At 40.3% G+C, this 19,575-nt stretch overlaps 3 protein-coding genes across 6 annotated transcripts; all 3 read right to left on the bottom strand.

The window, feature by feature from the left end:
* Positions 1-244: 244 nt before the first annotated feature.
* Positions 245-4,240, bottom strand: LOC112287896 (uncharacterized). Its single transcript, XM_090253919.1, has 11 exons — positions 4,113-4,240; positions 3,817-3,941; positions 3,494-3,641; positions 3,113-3,255; positions 2,826-2,916; positions 2,455-2,531; positions 1,929-2,066; positions 1,410-1,691; positions 1,145-1,295; positions 709-884; positions 245-472 (listed from the first exon to the last, which is right to left on the bottom strand). Exons 2-11 carry the CDS (start codon positions 3,868-3,870, stop codon positions 374-376), a joined length of 1,359 nt encoding a protein of 452 aa, XP_090110045.1. The 5' UTR covers positions 3,871-3,941; positions 4,113-4,240; the 3' UTR covers positions 245-373.
* Positions 4,241-4,605: 365 nt separating this feature from the next.
* Positions 4,606-6,411, bottom strand: LOC112287897 (uncharacterized). The gene has a single exon (XM_024531501.3). It carries the CDS (start codon positions 5,987-5,989, stop codon positions 4,997-4,999), a length of 993 nt encoding a protein of 330 aa, XP_024387269.1. The 5' UTR covers positions 5,990-6,411; the 3' UTR covers positions 4,606-4,996.
* A 777-nt stretch (positions 6,412-7,188) lies between these two features.
* On the bottom strand, positions 7,189-11,534 carry LOC112287895 (putative membrane protein At1g75140). 4 transcript variants are annotated; one of them, XM_090253918.1, is made up of 4 exons: positions 11,425-11,534; positions 8,042-10,299; positions 7,634-7,697; positions 7,189-7,501 (listed from the first exon to the last, which is right to left on the bottom strand). In XM_090253918.1, the coding sequence occupies exon 2, from the start codon at positions 10,080-10,082 to the stop codon at positions 8,055-8,057; it is 2,028 nt and encodes a 675-aa protein (XP_090110044.1). In that variant the 5' UTR covers positions 10,083-10,299; positions 11,425-11,534; the 3' UTR covers positions 7,189-7,501; positions 7,634-7,697; positions 8,042-8,054. The 4 variants fall into 4 exon arrangements, with proteins under 4 accessions (XP_090110044.1, XP_090110042.1, XP_090110043.1 ...); XM_090253916.1 differs by having other exon boundaries at positions 11,157-11,511; XM_090253917.1 differs by lacking the exon at positions 11,425-11,534 and adding an exon at positions 10,537-11,126.
* Positions 11,535-19,575: the final 8,041 nt, after the last annotated feature.

Here is a 19,575-nt window from a genome sequence, read left to right as displayed (position 1 = left end):
GGACCTAGAGAACTGGCACTTGTTTGATCATCCAAGCAGGAATTATGGCTTCAGAACAATCATCCACTTGTTACCTGTGAATTAATATGCACTATGGCAGTGATATACTAAATGCAGAGGAAGCTGTGCTGGCCATCCAGTGAAAGATTTGGTAAGAATGGATAGGATGCTACCATGTATGCAGCTTGAAGCCCATTCCAATTATTAGACGTCTTAATCTATGCATACTAATTGGAGGAAATCGTATTTTTGAAGAAATCAGTGCCTCACTCCATCGTACATACACGAATATTATTTCTGACTGAAAAGCCAGTGAAATACACAACAAAAAACTTTCCCATATTTGATGATAAACCTCTGAAAATTATTGCTTTCATGTATGTTGCACAAGGTTTGGTATCGGCCCCAGTTGGTGCTCCAGTAACGTACAGATTTTCAAAAGTTCCTCATCTTGCTGTCGTCGACCTACAACCTGCACGGCACAACCCAACGCCAGTTACCAAGTCATCTAATCGGAAAACTTTATAGAAAGAAACTCTCAAATGCAGTACAGCAGAATTTGATCAGGAGGGTTTGTGTCGCATGAGGTAACCCTAAGGCACCTACATCCAAAAACCATACGTACTGAAGGCTAAATAAATGATAGAATCCAGCCTATACATGTTGCGAGTGTCGCTGACAACCATACGAGGAGCCCGAAATGGGTACCTGAATGCCGAGGGGCTTGCCATCTATGACACCAAGAGGCATGGTTACAACTGGGTTGCCTGTAACCGAAAATGGTGTAACGTAACCTGTAAGGGCTCTCCAGTAGGGAACTTCCTTTCCGTTAACAAGGTAAGGACGGTGATCGAAGTTATGCTCATGCGGTAAAATGGCACAAACTGCAACAAGTTTTACACTCTGTTTAGCAGAAAGCATCTTTAGCTGATCTCCGTGTTATCTGTACATTGATCCACTTGATTTTTCCTCCCACACACTCAGTCTACAGAATAAGGTATTCCACTTATGGTCAGTTATCCTGGGCTTCTGTTCCTCTTCTAATATTTACATAAAAATGGAACACAAACTGGTGGAATGCATACATTTAGTTTGATGGTATCCGCGTACAAGAAATCGGCAGTTGTTGAACAAGGGGTGTCACCTGGAGTAATAAGAGCAGCAAATCTGGTCTCTGAAAAGAATGCATCGACGATGTCTTCTTCTTCCCTCTGTGTGTTTGTTGCCTCGTCGAATGTTTGCTTTAGCTTGCTAGTCATTTTCTTATCTCCAAAGTTCAAACCTTCAGTGAATGCCTGCAGCAAGTTATGGTGCCACATCAACACTACTTACGAATTCTAGAGAGGAGCTTTGCTGAGATACTAACCAACATGCAGAGCAGGTGTCCAGCACGAAGGCCTAAACCTTACTCGCAACGCTTTGTTGAGTCGAACCATGCCTAATGAGGGTCCCGACGTTAAACATGCAACCAATCTGGGTACGTTGTCAGAAATTTGAGTAGATTCAAGCAGCCTAGGAATGGCCTCCATAGCATTTCTTATTCTGTCATCAAGAGGAACACCGGAGAAAGATGTCCACACACCAACAGTGTTAGAATCTGTTGATGAGGTGAGTCTTTTATCCTGCAGTTCTTCGCCTTGTATCAATGGAAAGACAGCATCCATTACAAACTTCAGATCAGTAACCGTTTTCTGCGCACGCACATACACACACATTTAGACACTACCTTTGAATCCAGATTTCACGTCCTAACTTCTGGCGGCTAGCCTCTCTAAATGACATTAAAATAATATATATATATATATATATATACATATATATATATATACTAGATGCAAAGTTTGCTGGTCTTAAAAGTGTCGTCAATATCTTTATAACAAATCATAATCCAAGGCGTTGCTCCAATATCGTAGTGTGAGCGCACTTACTGCTAAGATACCTGTGACCAGCACTCCACCAGTAAGGCTTTTCACATGACCCGGAAAAGGAGGAATTATGCCATCATCTTCTTCATACCCCATCCTTCCTCTTGATGCTCGTAACGAGCTCACACCACAGAAAGCTGCCTACACAGATTGACCTAGACATGAGCTCGGCGTAAAATTACAAAGTCTGCATTACAACATGAAAATAGAAAAACAACAATTTCCAAGCTGTGAAACCTAGACTTGCTAAGCAAGCACCTCATTGCTTCATCCCTGTTTGCCACCCTAATAACCTGAAATGGTTCAAGTTGCAGGTATTGACCTGAAGAAACGAACTCAACAAGAATAAGTTTTCAAGGTGATTGATATCATATGAATAATTTAAAGCACAGTTTTCAAACTTCCTAATTAATCAGCCTTAAAAGCAGGTAGAAGTGGTAATTTATCTTTTAACATTCAAGACGTCAAAATTCACGTAGCCCTATTCATGCTTGTTAAACCAACTTGCAAAGAAACTGGTAACACTCACAGGAATACGTAAGGACCCAGCCCAGTCAGATCCAGTGGCAAATGCTGCCATTCCTGCCGCTACAGCAGCTGCAGAGCCTGCACGAATGCCAACAACATTACACTTGTTTGAGATAACTTGAAGCATTTGTGTAGTGATTTTACTCACTGCGGAATATGAGCTGCCCTAAACCACTTTAAGCTTGAACAAGGTAACTGTACTGAAATTTCTAAATTTAACTCCTGTATGTTTTGTTTCAACATATTTTAAATAATAGACCTTAGGCTCAAAATCAAAAAGTGAAATTACGTGCAGCGCTGTTTAGAACGTAAGAACTCTTGAACCGTAATATCAAGCACAAAGTTCAACAAGTGACAGAGGTTCATGACAACCTCCTGAGCTGCCCCCAGCTGAGAGCTCTAGGTTATGTGGGTTGCAAGTTCGCCCATAGACTTCGTTAAATGTTTGTACATCTTGCCCAAGCTGCATCCACCGAGGCCTCACATTACTATTAACATATGTGCCACAGTACACACCTGGGTATAGGTGTGTAACCAGGTGTGTACATTTGTATGATTTCATGAGATCGAAAACTTCAAGTTTAAGACAGTGAACTGGTGGCATCCACAGAACCCAAAGATTATGCACATGCAACACTAGCTGATGGGATGATACTCACGTATGGAATATTCGTCTTGCCGATTGGAATTGCGCCCAGTTGCCTGAGTATTGCCACATGCTTGCTATCCTTGTCTGCTGGAGGATTTCCCACGAACTCAAGACCCCCACAAACCGTATGAAAGCCTTCGACATCAACGTTATCTGCTCAACATGGCCAAATACTTCGGTGACTCCACAGTTCAGAAACAGAAGCCAGTTACTTGCACAGAAAAAAAAAATCGTTTAGAAGAATGTGCATTCACGTGGCGAATATATTATTGACACTCATGTGATGAAGAGGAGTCCTCAGGAATCATTTGTTTAGAAGCGTCACTAAAGAAATTTTCCTTTTGTTTGTAACACAAGCTGAGGAGAAGAAACGAATGGAACGGATCAGCACCTTTCACTAGAAACGGGAGGCCTTCAAGAGATCTGGGACTGGTTTGGTTATCAGGAAATGGAACTTCAGGAACACATGCACTTGATTCTACAACAGCATTGATCTCGCCGTCAAATTGCCATATGCGTGACATGTAATGCTCCACCAGCTGCCATCACTCATCAGTCAGCCATCGCACCCAAACCAATCGCAAGATTTTTTTTTGAAGAATAGACATGTGCATCCCCATCATAGACCCGTGATCAGCCTACTAAATCTCGAAACGAAAGAGGTGAAATCCAAATTGCAATGGAGCAGCAAGGATTATATAGAGGCGTGCTCACCCCTGGAAAAGCAATTTGTTCTGCCAAGGGACGCTTGTGCACCATGGTCGCCATCTCCAAGCCTGCAGCACTGCCTCGCAACCTTCGGAACCCCAAACCCTCACGAATCTGAAATTTTCGCAAAACTGCAACACGCGGTGGAAAGTTATCAGAATTCTCGAGATGGACAGAAAAGTAGAAAATCCTTGCGGCATAACGTCACCAAAACCCAACTGTCGAACCCAACCATAGCACATACACGTAAACTCTATATTCCAGTTCCGCAGAAATTCCAATTAAAGGCGCAATTCACTCACTTCAATTTCTCCACAACTTAAATGCGCCGCTCGAATTTCTAGCAGCTAAGAGGAGCATCTATACAAATTGTATTACTATCTACAGGGATAAGCCCAAGATGCCGAGTGTTGTAATCGACGCAAAAAACTCAACTTCCGCAGAAGATTTCCGGGTATACGTGAATCAGGGTATCAATCGCGAGCTGGCGAGCTTCTGCATGATGAAAGGAAGGGAGAGGTATGGCTGGGGACGTTGAAACGAGCCTTTATCCTCGAGACGTTATTTGGTCTCAGAATCATGTCTAATGCAGCAGAATTGGCGATGTTTGGCTTGGAGTATTTTGTGGTTAGTTTAGATGTTTTGCAAACAGATTACAAGTAAATTACTCGAATGTAATCTGTCATGATCATTGCGAATTAGGGTTGGATCAACTCCGAAGTTATTCACTTGCTCTACTTCAGAACATTCAAAGCCAATGTGGAATCATAATGCGCAGCATGTAGGAGACCAAGGTGTTACAAAGGACAGAGCATGATCAGTGCAGGCCTGTTGAGTAATTCGAAACTATGTGAGTACAAAGTTGACAGAAAATTGACAACCTCATGTTCAACGAACGCTACTCGTAATCCTGTGCCGCACGGTCAAGTTGCCTGAGAGTGTATTATGTGATAGACTTTCGCAGTGAGAATGTCGCCGCAGCAGCTGTTGATTCACCGTCGAAAACTCTTGCATCTCCAAAATTTTCCGATCCTATTGCAAGCACTAATCTTAAGCCGTTATGGAGCGGCTTCGGTCATGGCTTGCACACGGAACTACGATGCAACACGGAGTCGAGAGCTCAAGCATGTGACGGAGATGGCAAACAGGCCATTAATGCACTTTAAAGGATGCGGCCTAAAAACCCCTAATCTGTATAATCCTCAGCAAAGCCCAAATCCTCGGGTTGCAAGGGCTCAGACACGAGCTCTCTTTCCATTTTGTCAGATACAGAGACAGCAGATTTCTTGGTCTGAATTTGCCTGCGACGAATGTAGCTTCCCAAACAGCCATTGATGATCCTCGGTGCGGCAAGGTCGCAAAACCTCTTGGCCAGCTCCACAGCTTCGTTGACCACAACCCGAGGCGGCACGTCCGTGGCCTCGATCTCGGCAAGCGCCATCTGCAGAACACAAATTTGCAGGAGAGCAGCCTTTGGCTGTACTTTCCATTTCAATGGAATGATCTCCATCAAAATGGCTTCCTGCTGCAGCCACCTATAAGCGGTTTCCTTCACCAGAGTGCGAGCTAGCCTGAGGGCGAAGCTATTATACACCAAAGGAGGAGGCGCAGTGAGCACGGATGCTTCCAAGGAAGCTTCTGCGTCCAGAGCTTCTTCAAGCGCCATAGCCGTAGCTTCATCTTCCACCACGACATTTTCCCCTACGTCAGGCCGGTGCTCGTACCCCTCCAGCAGCGTCTTATCAAACGAATTCGCAACCACTCGCTGCTTCACCCTGTCTTCGAACACTTTGAGAGGGTGAACTCCCGACACGAAAGCTGCGTACAACACAGACAACGCGAGCTCTCGCGCGGCGCGGGGAGTACGTAGTCTGCCAAACTTATCGAGCTTGGCGTCGAGATTGCTAGGGGGTTTCGGTGTGAAGGGCTTCTTCGTCCTCGTGAAGACCTTTCTTGGTTTTGAAGAGGAACGGAGTTGCTCCTCCCCTCCTGGTCGACTTACCGCCATCTGAAATACAACCGAGACCCCTCGCTTACATGGAGAACATGGCTGGAGATCGCCTTGCGTCGTCCTCAACCGCTCCGAGAGAAATGCGCTTCTGAATTCCACAGCTGCTTTCGTTCCCACGCTTACAAACGCAGCATGGCTGTGCTGGCGCATCGCCACGGCCGCTTCCATCCCGAACAACCTCTAAAACGACCACTAAATCTTCCCACAGCTCATAAGCAGCTCCTTCTCAACACTATCGCTCTGTAATCACTTCCAAATTCACAACGATGACCGCAAACCTAAACCTCCGAAAGCCTCAAAAAACTCACAAACACAGCAATACCCCCCCAGAATTCCAGAACCGGTTAAACCCAGCAATCCTCGGTGAAGTGTAATGGAATTGTTCGCAATGCCTGCTGAGCCAAATCAGAGGATGAAGCCTGCAAAACCCGGAATCCTGGATAATTGGTGCAGGCAGCAGAAATTCTACAGAGGCACGTCTCTGCAGCATCAGGGAGCAAATGGTTGCTGGGTTTGATGCTAAAACCCTGACAAAACCTCGGAACATTTGCAGTTTGAGGCGCAATTCATCGTCGTGTTGGGGGGGTTGATTGATTGCTGCAAAGGGGCTCATCCACACGAGAGCTTCAAGGATAAGGTAACCGAATTTCGATGAATGAATCAACGCAGGTTCTGGCTTGCGTCTTGCCAGTTGGATGAAGAAATCTCTTATAAAACACGACACCATACAACACAGAATATAGACCCAAGGAACGACTATTTAGTCATGAATTTTGTGACCAGTGAATAGACCTCAGGACAACGTTATGATAAGTCATCAAAAATGTGTTTCAACAGGGCAAAGATTGTTCCATAAACAGATTATTTAATCTAATTCAAGTCGCTTCGAAAACAGCTCGGCAGTCCCTTTGCTCTTCCATACCCTTCCAAAACCTATTTTTCGTGATATTGCAATATGGAGGGTAGCTTGATCAAATTCATGAATCTAAATACTCTTATTTGATGGTTTCATCCACGTTCCTGCAATCTATCCAAGATAGTCAACAATTTTTTATGGTTGATTACATTGCAACCCAGCGAGGGCCGGTGCTTTATTGCGACCGATGAAGGATGAGAGGAGTCCAACAAAATGGAGGATTGCAATGTCCTCTTCTTTTACTATTGAGTCCAAGCCATTCAAACGTAGTACCTCCAACTCAGAACCAGTAGAAGTCGGATCCTGTGGATCTTAGTGACCATCGGTTGGAATGTTTCAATTTGACAACTTACGGCATTAATGCAGAACTGAAGAAGCAACAGGTTGAGGATATTGATGAAAAGTGATTTCACTGAAAATGCATAACTGAGTACCCATTAGAGTAATTGCATCAATAAACAACTCCATCAAATTGAGAGTCTCATCCAATTCTATTGAAGCAGCAACAATCGAATCAATAAACGCAACGTTTCAAAAGAAGGGACATCTTCGAGTATCACAAACAATTACTTCACTTGGATTTGTTTTGATATCGAATTGATCCAACTACTAAGGATGACAAATTTCATTTCATACTCCAGCAGCTGAAACATGAGTTACAACCAGACTAAGAATCAGCATAGCTTGCTCTTGGCTGGCTATGGTCCAATTGAAGTGCTTTGAAGACGATTGGTTAAGCTTGCATCTGGCTATGGCATCATCACCTGCTCAAGACAATTCACCGATCGATATTAGGTCAACATACTACATACATAAACCAGGATAACAAATACATGACAAAAAAAACACAGATCAGAGCTGGGACAAAAATAGATTCTCAGCCGAAGCCTTGGTACCTTTTAAGCCATTAGGCAGCACAAAGGCCTGCACGTCTGATGATTAAAAGTCCACCTGTCGTAACTGTGATCCGACAGAGTGTCAAAAACTCCATCAGTTGTCATCAAATAATCTCTTCCAAGACTCTCCAAGCGCCAAGATTTTTGAGCTTGAATTCAAGACCTATTCCTTATAAAAATGTATTTTCATGCTCTTCATGCCATAGCACTTAACGTCACTTTAGATAACATTCTTATAACGAAGCAAAAAGACAGACTGTTGAAGAATCTCCACAAGGATTGCGAGATTGATGAACTGAAGGAAGAATTCATATAACAAATCAATAGTGTTCTGGGCTTTTACCAGGGTTTAAGCCCATAACATGAGGATACAATTCAAGGAAATACACAATGGTTCAAGGTACTGACATCATTGTGTTTATCAATGTCGTAAATCACCAACAGTCTGATTCGCAAAAAGAGGCTCCCTCCGTGTGGAATAACTAGGATCTGCCGCGGTTGACCGATAGTTCATAGAGCTTTGTCCATAAGCCACAGGCTTGGTGCTGTAGCTGCGCGAAGGCGATTCGTAGCGGTTTCGTGATTTAAGGCTGCCAGCACCATCAAGATTTTCTCGATACCCAAATCCAGATGCAGTAGAATTGGGTGCAATTTGCATCACAAGCTTACTGCTATCTGTAGGCGCTGGATCACGTTTACGACTGAGCAATTGCCAGGCTAATAAGAGGAGGATAACAGAAACAAAAATGGGACTGCTCCAAAATTTGGCATTAAAATCTGGGAGTTTATGCACTGGTAAAGTGGATCGATAGATACCAACATAGCCACCACCAAAGCCAACGACAATGAGCTTGTCACGATTGCAAGCCATCATGGGCAACTTCCCTGCAGCAATAGGCGTGGGAAGAAAGGAAAGGGATATATCATCCAAGGAGGCACTGAAGAGGGGTCGATGGCCAGCCCCACCCCGAATATTGGCATAGCTGAAACCAAGCTGGAGAGTTGTGTTATAAACAAACACACTCTTTGGAGTGGCAACCACCAAGTAGCCTGTAATACCATGTAGTGAGACAGGGCCTTCTACGTCTAATTTTCTCTTGGTAGTTCTGGCATGACATTCAAAGTGAAGCGTGTCTCCGGAAAGGATGACATATACAAGATCGCCCTTTTCTTTAAAACCATATGCCCGAGATCGTCCAGCGGCATCGAATGCATAAGCAACCACAGTAGAGCCATTCAGTCCATCGCAGGGGCAGGTCCGCACAGTCATAGTCCGCAGATCAAGAGAACCACCACCAGTTTTCGTGAGGAATAACAATCGCTGAGTATTGGGTGTTTGCAAAAATGCCAGCGGACGACTTAAGGAATCAGCAACTCCAAACAGAGTTCCATTTTCTCGAAACATTTCCATCTTGCCGTTGGAGTCTGCCACCAGCACATATCGCATCTTACCCACTCTGTACATCTCCAGATGTGTTATCAGCTTGCTTTTGCTCTCAACTCCTCCAAGAACCTCCTCTGTTACCAGAAGTTCAGCTCCCGTTTCAAACATAGCTTTCAGATCATAATTCCCAGTATCCTGGGAGGAAGGAGGAACAAACGAGTGCACATATTCTAAAACTAACTGGTGAACCTCCTCACTAGACGGGGAACCTCTCTGCATTATTTCCCAAATGCGGTGCACAAGCACGGCACCATCCGCATGGCCAGTCACCAGCCATGTTTCATTTTTGCGCAAAGTGAAGGAAAGCATGGCAGTCACCGGGGCTTGAGACAGAGTGGCATAGTCCACAAGTAAGTCACCCTGTATGAAAAAAATAAAAATTCGTCCTGCTGAATCCCCTACTGCCACATAGCGGCTCATACCATCGTCACCTTCATGAGGAAGTACGTGCAGGCATGAAACATCGATATCGACCTTGACAGCGGAAACAAACTGGAAATGCTCCGCCCAGGCTGGCTTGTAACGGGCAATTGTCATTCCTCCCCCAGGCCCAGACCCCCCTGTTTGTGACTGTGATTGCCTGATTGCTGAGACATCAGAGACCAGATTTCTGGGCTTTCCCAAGCCCAAAGCTGCAGCGTCTTCTATCCGTGAACTTTGGGGATTCTCATTCGAATGATCAGGTTTCATATTTACCAGTTTTGCATCGAGGCTAAATTTTGACTTACGACTAATCTCTGCACCGACACTGTGGTGCCTGTGTGAAGAAACCGCTACTGGAGGAGTTTGAGAAAGTAGTTTCTGAAAAGATTGATCCAACTTGGTGATGAGATTGCTAAGCTTTTCTATCTGATTGGACTGTTCTGTTAGCAACCGTTTCATTTCGGATATCATCGATTGGTCATCACCAGCATCACCATCAACAACGTCACGAGGAATACGAAGGGTAACATCACGTGATGAAAATACTGGATTTACTGGTACATCTACCTTTTCAGGACACATATCTGTCCCTAAACCCGCCTCCCAGTCCTCGTCGGGAAGGCTGTTGGCACTTTATACTTGGCCAAATGTTGGAAAAAGGAATATAAAGAATATGAAGCATAGCCGAGGCAAACCAACCCCTGCTCCGTGCCCCCGCATTCTCAAAAATTTGTATGCCCTAATTATGCATGAGACGATTATTTTTTGTAAAGCTCACTGTCCTCTTGTCACGCTCCAGCTGCACAGTAGAACCAAAATTCCTCGTCAAAAAATTTATCAGAAAAAAAAAACCGTGAAAATTCTTTGTTCCACAACAACAAGCATCAAATCTGCAAGTTATCAGATACATATCGTGTACACTCGAGCGATATCTTCGCTAACGCAAAACCCTTGCAATTCAAGTGCTGAGCCACCTCTGGCACGATAGCAATACGATATCCTTCAGACTTTTATCAAAATAGCTTCAAAATCTTACAATAGCGCTTCTTATAACACGTGATTTCTTTGAATCCCAAAATACGACCGATACAGAGCAGAAAAGCGATGCTCATCTCTTTAGATAGCAAGCTGATTGGGTACGGCAAGCCGAACACACACAAAGAATTCAAGCTGGAAACCACGAGATGAGGGATCCCTTAAACCTCATTTCCATCATCAGATGCCGCGCCCGTGCAGCATGTGACACGATCCAGGCTACTAAAATCGCGCTTAACAAGCAGAATCCCACCCGAAAAAAAAAAAAAAAAAAAAAAAAACGCAACGAACTGGATTAACTCTCATCACACTGATTGCTGATTCGTGTCGATACAATCCACCCCAACCAAACCCATTGCAAGTTGGCACAAAACACCGAAAGTTTTGTACCACGCGTGAGGCGACAAAACCTATTAAAAAAATAAAAACTAAAAAATATTCCCGGGGGCACAAAAACCAATCAACCGACAGCCAAGCTCGGTGGATTACTCAACAATCTCAAAACCTTCAACTAAAGCACTATCTCAACAGTATACAATGCCGCTCGAACCCATCAACACAACAAGCCTCTCGTCGCTGATTTCTGAAGCTCCCCTCGAAGGCATGTGACAAGAGACGTGCACTGTAACTCCAAGCTCCAAGTTCCAACACACGTAAAGAGGCCAGCATCACGGGCAAGGTCTCCGATACGAAATCGCCCGGATCCAGGAAAAAAATATCCTCATCTCATCTTGTCTCCGATCCACACGACAGAAACCTCGCTGATTCCTCAACTGCAGTAGCAACATGCCCTGTCTAAAATCTCTGTTTATCTCAGTCCCTTTACGCCACGCTCTGTCTCTCCCCACAACTCAAACACATCTTTCAGGTGCAGTTCTTCATCAAACACCTTGCCATGAAAAAGGATAGGCAGTTGGTGTCGGAGTAAGAGGGCGTGATCCGAACGTGGGGCAATTGCGGTTGAATGACAGATGGAGGTGAGGGTCTGGCGCAAAAGACAAAAAGGTCACCTAAAACCTCGCTATTCCACTATTCGCGCGTTCGCTCGTCCTTCAAGCACGCTGCGCAACGCAGGGGCATGGATATCCGGTTACTGTGGATGGATGGGTACAGAGCTTGAAGTGGGCGATGGATGACCGAGACACTTGCATGATCTGGAGCCAATTCTGACCGAAGCTCCTATCTCATCACAATCTGAACCTCAATAAAAACTAGTTCACAACTTTTCCCAGGTAGAGAACCAAATCATTCAAAAAGATGGAAGCTACCCTGGACGTTTGGGTGACCAGAATCAGCAGCGGTGGCTTAGGCTCTCCGACGAAACACCCACTTCGTCGAACAAGCGGCATTCATCTTCTTCTCAGAGAGTTGGGTTAAACTCTTGCTGGTTTGGGAGGCTGGATTTGATGAGGTAAATGTGCATGAGATGTGCGTCAAGTGTCAGGTTGAATTATTGTTACGGTGTCTTGGTGAAGATATCATTCCAAGTGAAAGCTCAAGGGATTGTCCCTGGAGCTGTCCATCTCGAACATGCAGTTTCTTCTCCACTAAGCATTTGCTGTATCGATGTGGGCTTCTGGCTCTCTCAGGACGGCAATATCATGGTCGATTGTTTGGTTTTGAGAGACACTGTGATTTGGGTCATTGGAAATGTTGAACTTTACCACCCTTCAGGTACTCTCGGGGCTAAGCATCGCCCTGAAGATGACGCGATTGGTCAGGATTATTGAAGACAACCTCGGAACTTGAGACTGGAAAAAATCCACAAAACCATCCATTCTCTCTGGCACAATAGCCACTCTTCAAACCTTTGAGGTTTCTTCAGTAGCCTCTGATAGCCGCCACTATGCACAAAGGAAAAGGTTGGGCACTCTGCAGAAAAAACTCGAAGCCAGAAACGCAATCAGCATTTCGCACACAAAACCTAATAAGCTCAGGTTGCGACATCCAGCTAGTAGATCTCCACCGGATTTTTCTATGCGCAACCCAGTCAATCCAGCCAAGACACTTAACCTCGTGGCACCAGAACATGGTTGGTGGGGGAGCATCCCGACAGATGCCATGCTGTGTCATGGAAATACCTCTGCCGTGATCCCCAATCGAAGTGGGCAATGCGTGGGAGATCTTGGCAGAGCTTGCGACGTGAGACCTGGCATTTCGGCAAACCTTGGCCTATTTGCTTCTGCCATGGTTGCATTGTGTGCTTCCAGAGCTCCACCCAGGTCCGGGGTACTGTTGCAGATACACGGAGGCTCTTGTTGATGTTAGGATTGAATGAAGTGTTGGATTAACTACACTGATATCCGTAATTAGTGCTTACTACAATATTTGCAAAATGTGGAAATAAAACAATCACTGAGTCAAGTTACTCCCTTGGATCTTTTGTTCAGTTGAAACTCAATTGCTAGATCTTTTTGTGGTTGCATTTCACATAACAATATCTTCACTTATCAATATCTACACTGATATCTAAATAATGTGATACACAATAATTATGGGAATTAGTGTAGTTTTCTTAGTCTCTGAACTACTTGTTAGTTCCAAGGATAGTAATGATTAGTCTTTCCACTTCAGAGTCACTCTCCCACTTGTATCAGTGTGTTATTGTATTAACATATTATTTAATGATTATTTATTGTTTTATTCCTACTTGAGTGTGTTTTCTATTATGGTATCAAAGCATGATTGAAATTTTATTTACATCCTGCTTTGTTAATTTTTTAAAATTATGAATGTGCAAATGAAGGTGTATTTTTTTTAGTTGAAAATTAGGATAAAAGAGTTTGAAAGAGAACTAGTTGATCTAAAAACTAAAGAAAGAAAATTCTAGATTTATCATCATTAATAAGAACATAATATAAGTTACAAATTTCTTACATCTAAATTGATACTATTTTTAGTATTTTTAAAATTCTCAAGACTTCTCTTCTACTTGTTTTGAGTGATATTAGACATCTTCTTTCCTATATCATTATTATAGCAAAGCTTGTTGAAATCAAGAGTACAATAATACAAATGTAAGAGCAAATATACAATATAAGCTTTATAAGCTTTATAAGCTTGAAATATTTGGAATACCTCTAATTTATGCTTTAAGAAATATGTTGATGTAAATTTTGAATAATCATGAATATATATGACAAAAAAAAAACAAAGCATTTAATAGATTTAATTTGTATAAAATCACATACATTAGTGTAAATTAACTCAAGTGGTTTTGAAATACATATAGTTTTATCTTTGTAAAAAGAAACTATTTTTTATTTTTTAACTAAATAACTTTTGCATAAAAAAGATGTGATATATTTATTGGAATATTCATGTCAAACATACTCATTTCTTTCAATATATGTTGATTGACATGTCTTAAATAATGATGCCATATAATTTTTAGCTAAGGTATGTTTGATAAAATTACAAATATCAAAATAGTTGTAAAACTTCTTATATATTTGAAATTTTATTATTTTTTAATTTAATATTCATTTTTTCTTTGTAAATGACTTTATGCTCTATACCAACTTCTTTTTATATATTTAAGGGGAGATTTTAAATTTAATATGATGTAAATCACTCCTTGATTGGTATCATATAACATATTGCTTCAATGTCCAATACTAAATAAATAAATTTTTAGATTCATCTTTATTAGTAATTATAAATAAATAAGAATTATCTTATTTTGTCAAATTAGAATTAGAATTTCTACTTAAAATAATATTAGCTTAAGATTTGTATGTATATTATTTTATACATTTTTATTTTTTAAGAATAATAAGTCATGATAATGAAAATTTATCAATAATTCTTTAATAATTTGTACTACAAGTGTTTCTTCACGTATAGCTAACTGAAATAATTTCTTTTATGTTATGACTTGTATTGCAAGATTAGTTTGTTTATATGTGGATGCTAACTTATATTGTAGTTCTTAGAAGTTTTAAGAGATTTTTTCAAATTGGCTTGTTTATCACCACAATTTAATATAATATATGCTATTGCTTTAGTATCTTTAATTTTTATAGATTTTATAATGCAACACTTGCAAGGCCATAATTAGATTTGTGGCATTCACAATAGCAAAAAGATTATTTAAAATAAGAAAAATTTCTATTTTAACACTTCATAATTTGTAATTAAGAGATGATAATTTTTCTACCAAATATATCATTTAACTTGAATTTAAAGAAGCCATAATTAATTAATTAATTTGTTTCAGAAAAAGAATCAATATATATATATATATATATATGATATAAATATTTTTTTGTTTCTAATTATTAAATTATTTATAACATGAAAATCATATTTGATGCTATAATATCATGTGAAAAGATGACAAAGAAGAAAGATAGAGAGTTATATTCAATTATTGTAAAGATTTTTTTTGTTAATTCTCATAGTGTATATTACAAAGATTGATGTTAAGCTAATCTAATATGTAAAGGGACATTAAATCATGAAAAATGTTTGATTGGCTCTAGTAGTTACTAAATCGACCCATCCATCTTAGCCACCATTATACTCCTATCTTTGTTTCCATTTGTAGCTCTTATCTCCCCTCCTCCTTTCTTCTCCTATCATTTTTTATATTGAACACTATTTTTCTCTAGCTTATTAAAAAAAGGATAGATCCCTTGTACCAAACCTGGTCTAGCACCTTCATCTTTAATGCAATTTATATTTTGGTTATTATCTCCAATACGCTTGTCTTTTGGCCTATTTTGTATCTTATGATATTTTCTTGGTTTTTTTGGGATTTTTTTTTAATATAATTTTTTAAGATGAACTTCTAATTAAATAAATAAATTATTTCTAATACATGTATATATATATATATATATATATATATATTTTCTTAATTACAATTATATATACAAATAAAAATACATGCATTTAAAAAACAAAGAATCTAAAAGTTTGTATTTATATACATACACAAATGATTTTACGTGAGAAATAAAATAAAAAATAAAAATGGTAGAAGTTGAGACAACTTAAAACAACCATCTTTAATTAAAAGTTAAAATTCTTCTTATATAAGAATGTTTTTAGTCATGTGGTTACTTATGTCTATGTTGGTTGATGTCACGGCCATAATCATGTAAGCTAATAATTACATATAGAAATAGGTAGAAGTAATTAAAAGTAGATAAAAGTAAGTTAATTGTATAATATTTAATATAGAAGCTTCCTAGAAACTTCCTAGACGCTGCTTTGACTTCATAGGTGTCTTTAATTGACTTTTTGGATTAGAAACGTGGTCAACAAGTTGGCCATGTGCCACACATGTTGTTAGCTTGAAGATCAAACTAACTATGTGGCCCACACGTAGAAAAACTTGCCTTGTAAGTCAAGGCATGTGTCCTACAAAGTCAACACATATTGGAGGTCCTATAGAACGTCGCTACGTAGTCCCTAGTTAGATAGTATATATAGAGACAAGAGTGAAGGCTTCTTCACTCTTGTCAACTCCTTTCTTGCTTCTAGTCCAGGTTCAAGAGTCTTTAGTTTCTTGTCTTGTGGCAATAGCCATTCCAGTTTCCTTTTAATATACCTACTTGTTTATATTTTGACTTATTATATCGAGATAGCCTTTTGGTGTATATTTTTCCTCATCGAGTCTTTGTCCTTGACAGATTGACAAGAATACACTTACAATATCAGAGCTTTGTTTTTTCTTGAGTAAGAGTGGATTACCCCTTTCTCTTGACAAGACATAAGCGTATTAGAAGTTTGCGGATTACCCACTTCTAAACTGATATTGTTCTTAGTATCTTCTTTGTTATCAAGTCTTTCTTTTCTTTTGTCTTGAGCAATATCAAACAAATTTTTCTTCTTAGTGTCATTATGGCAGAGCTTGTTGAAATGAAGAGTGCAATGGCACAAATGCAAGAGCAAATGAGGGAGTTAATGCTTGCGATGCATCAACTCAATTCACCAACACAGGAAAGAACAAGAATAGCAGAAAGTGGAGATATAGAGATGATCGGAGCTGCTTCAACATCTACAACAAATCACGTTCCTTCTCCAATTGTACAACACCCTATAAGCACTAGAGAACCAAGAATTGCCTTACCTGAGAAATTTGATGGTACGAGATCAAAGTTTCGAGGGTTCATCAATCAAGTACAATTGGCAATTGAACTTCAACCGCAAAGCTATCCAACTCCAGGATCACAAGTCAGGTTTATTGGCACTCTACTTTCTGGTTCTGCATTATCGTGGTTTTCGTCTTTTCTTGAACAACAAAATCCAATATTGGACAATTTGGAAGCTTTTTTGGCGGAGTTTCGATCTATGTATGGTGAACACGATGCAACTCGTGTTGCAACAAATAAGATCCGAATTTTGCGACAAGGAAATTGCTCAGTAACAGTATATGCTTCACAATTTCGACAACTTGCAATTGACATCAAGTGGGATGATGCTGCACTCATCAGTCAATTTCTTTATGGATTGCAATACGAAGTAAAGAAATTGATGCTCAACTTACGTGATCCTCAAACTTTGAGTCAAGCAATCGATTTTGTGGTAAAATGTGATAATCGACTTTTTGAATTTCGATCTGAGAATCATTCACGGGAACCTCAATGTTATTACTCAATGGCAACATCAACATCTTTGTCAAACGTACATTCGGAAGTAGAAGACATGCAAATTGACGCGGTACGTTTTAAACCTCTAACTGAGCAAGAAAAGATTCGTCGTCGTCAAGAAAGATTATGTTTATATTGCGGAGAACCTAAGCACACTGCTCAACATTGTCCTAAGAAACGACGCAACTATAAAATGAGGGGTACGACGGTCAAAGAAGACAACATGTCGAAAAGCGGATTCGTCCAGCTACAATAGGGACCGTGCAGCTGGAACCTTGTACAATTCCTAATGAAGGTCCTATCCTCTCCTCAGAACCCTCTCCTTGTTTTATAATAGACTTATATTTAGGACCTAAGAATTACAAAGCCTCTGCTTTATTAGATTCGGGAGCCTCAGCATGTTTTTTAGATGAACAATTTGTTAAAAGTCGTAAAATACCCTATGTACAGAAACCTAAACCAGTACATGTAGAAGTCATAGATGGTCGTCCCTTGTCTTCTGGAGATGTCACTCATGAAACTCATCCTATAAAAGTAACAATAGACGGTCATGATAGCTACATAGCTTTTAACATAATTAAATCCCCGTCCAATCCAGTTATTTTAGGTTTATCCTGGCTAGAAAAATATAACCCTCGAATAGATTGGAATTCGCGTAAACTTGACTTTTCCAAAAGCGTTATTAATAGTTCTACGAACCAAGTAAAAAATTATAAGTCTAGTACAGTAAAATCCGTACTGATAGGTGCAAAAGCATTTATACACGCAGCAAAAGAAGGATCAACTTTTGCTATTTATGCTGCACCTATTTCTGAAAACGTAAAGACTTCAAGTGGCATTCCAAGTCAATATCAGGAGTATCAAGACGTTTTTGAGAAAAAGAATGCAGATATTCTTCCTGAGCATCGTCCATATGATTGTTCAATCGACCTCAAGGAAGGAACTCAGCCACCATTTGGACCAATTTACAGTTTATCGCAAGATGAGATGGCTGAACTCAAGACATATATTGACGAGAATTTAGCGAAGAATTTCATACGCCATTCAAAATCTCCAGTAGGAGCTCCAATTCTATTCGTAAAGAAAAAAGATGGATCTTTACGAATGTGTGTTGATTATCGAGGACTCAACAAGATCACAATCAAGAACAGGTATCCATTACCTTTGATATCAGGACTCCTTGACCAGTTGAATCAAGCTAAGATCTATACAAAAATAGATCTAAGAGGAGCATATAATCTAGTACGGATCAAAGAAGGAGATGAATGGAAGACTGCGTTTCGAACCAGGTATGGACATTTCGAATATAATGTCATGCCCTTTGGACTCACGAATGCACCAGCTGCTTTTCAACATCTCATGAATGATGTATTTCGTGAATTCTTAGACAATTTTGTCGTCTGCTATCTAGACGATATCCTGATCTATTCCAAGAACGTCGAAGAACATGAAATACATGTTCGTCAAGTATTACAAAAACTCAGAGATGCAGGATTGTACGCCAAGATAGAAAAGTGTGTATTTCACACTACTCAAGTTGACTTTTTAGGATACATCATTTCAAATGATGGTCTTATGATGGATTCTAAGAAAGTCCAAACAATCGTGGATTGGAAGATTCCAAGGACAGTAAGAGATGTTCAATGTTTCTTGGGATTTGCCAATTACTATCGGATCTTCATCAAAGATTTCTCACGAGTTGCAGCTCCACTTACACGCTTGACTAGTAAAGATAAATTTCAATGGAATCAAGAAGCGGAAGCAGCATTTGAAGCCTTGAAGACATCGTTTGTCTCTGTACCAGTCTTATATCGTGTTGACTTTTCCAAGGCATTTTTTATGGAAACAGATGCATCAGATTTTGCCTTGGGTGCAGTTTTATCACAAATGGGAACAAATGACAAACTCCATCCGATAGCTTTTCATTCAAGAAAATTCTCAGCAGCCGAGATCAATTATGAGATCCACGATAAAGAACTTCTTGCGATCGTGGATTCCTTTCAAGAATGGCGTCATTATCTAGAAGGCGCTTCTAGTCCAGTCACTGTGTATACAGATCACAAGAACCTCGAGTATTTCATGTCAGCACGCGTGTTGAATCGTCGTTAAGCTCGTTAGAGTATGTCTTTGTCAAGATTCGAGTTCATTATCACTTATCGGCCAGGAAAACAACAAGGTTTATCCGATGCCCTATCTAGACGTTCTTATTTTGCACCAAAAGAAGGAGATGCAGCTTTTGAGCAACAAAGAACGGTCCTCTTGAAACCGGAGCAATTTCATCTCCGAGCAATGAAATCAACATTGACTGTTGATTCAACTTTTCTCAAGCAAATCCAATCCAGTATGTCCTCAGACCCTCTTGTTTATGATATCGAGAATAATTCTTCCAAGTCTCATGATCCTTCTAAGTTTGAGTTCAAGAATAATCTATTATATTTTGA

This window comes from Physcomitrium patens, chromosome 10 (genome assembly GCF_059467195.1).
Source record: "Physcomitrium patens ecotype Gransden chromosome 10, ASM5946719v1, whole genome shotgun sequence".
Taxonomy (NCBI): domain Eukaryota; kingdom Viridiplantae; phylum Streptophyta; class Bryopsida; order Funariales; family Funariaceae; genus Physcomitrium; species Physcomitrium patens.
This window is presented reverse-complemented; position numbering and strand designations above follow the sequence as displayed.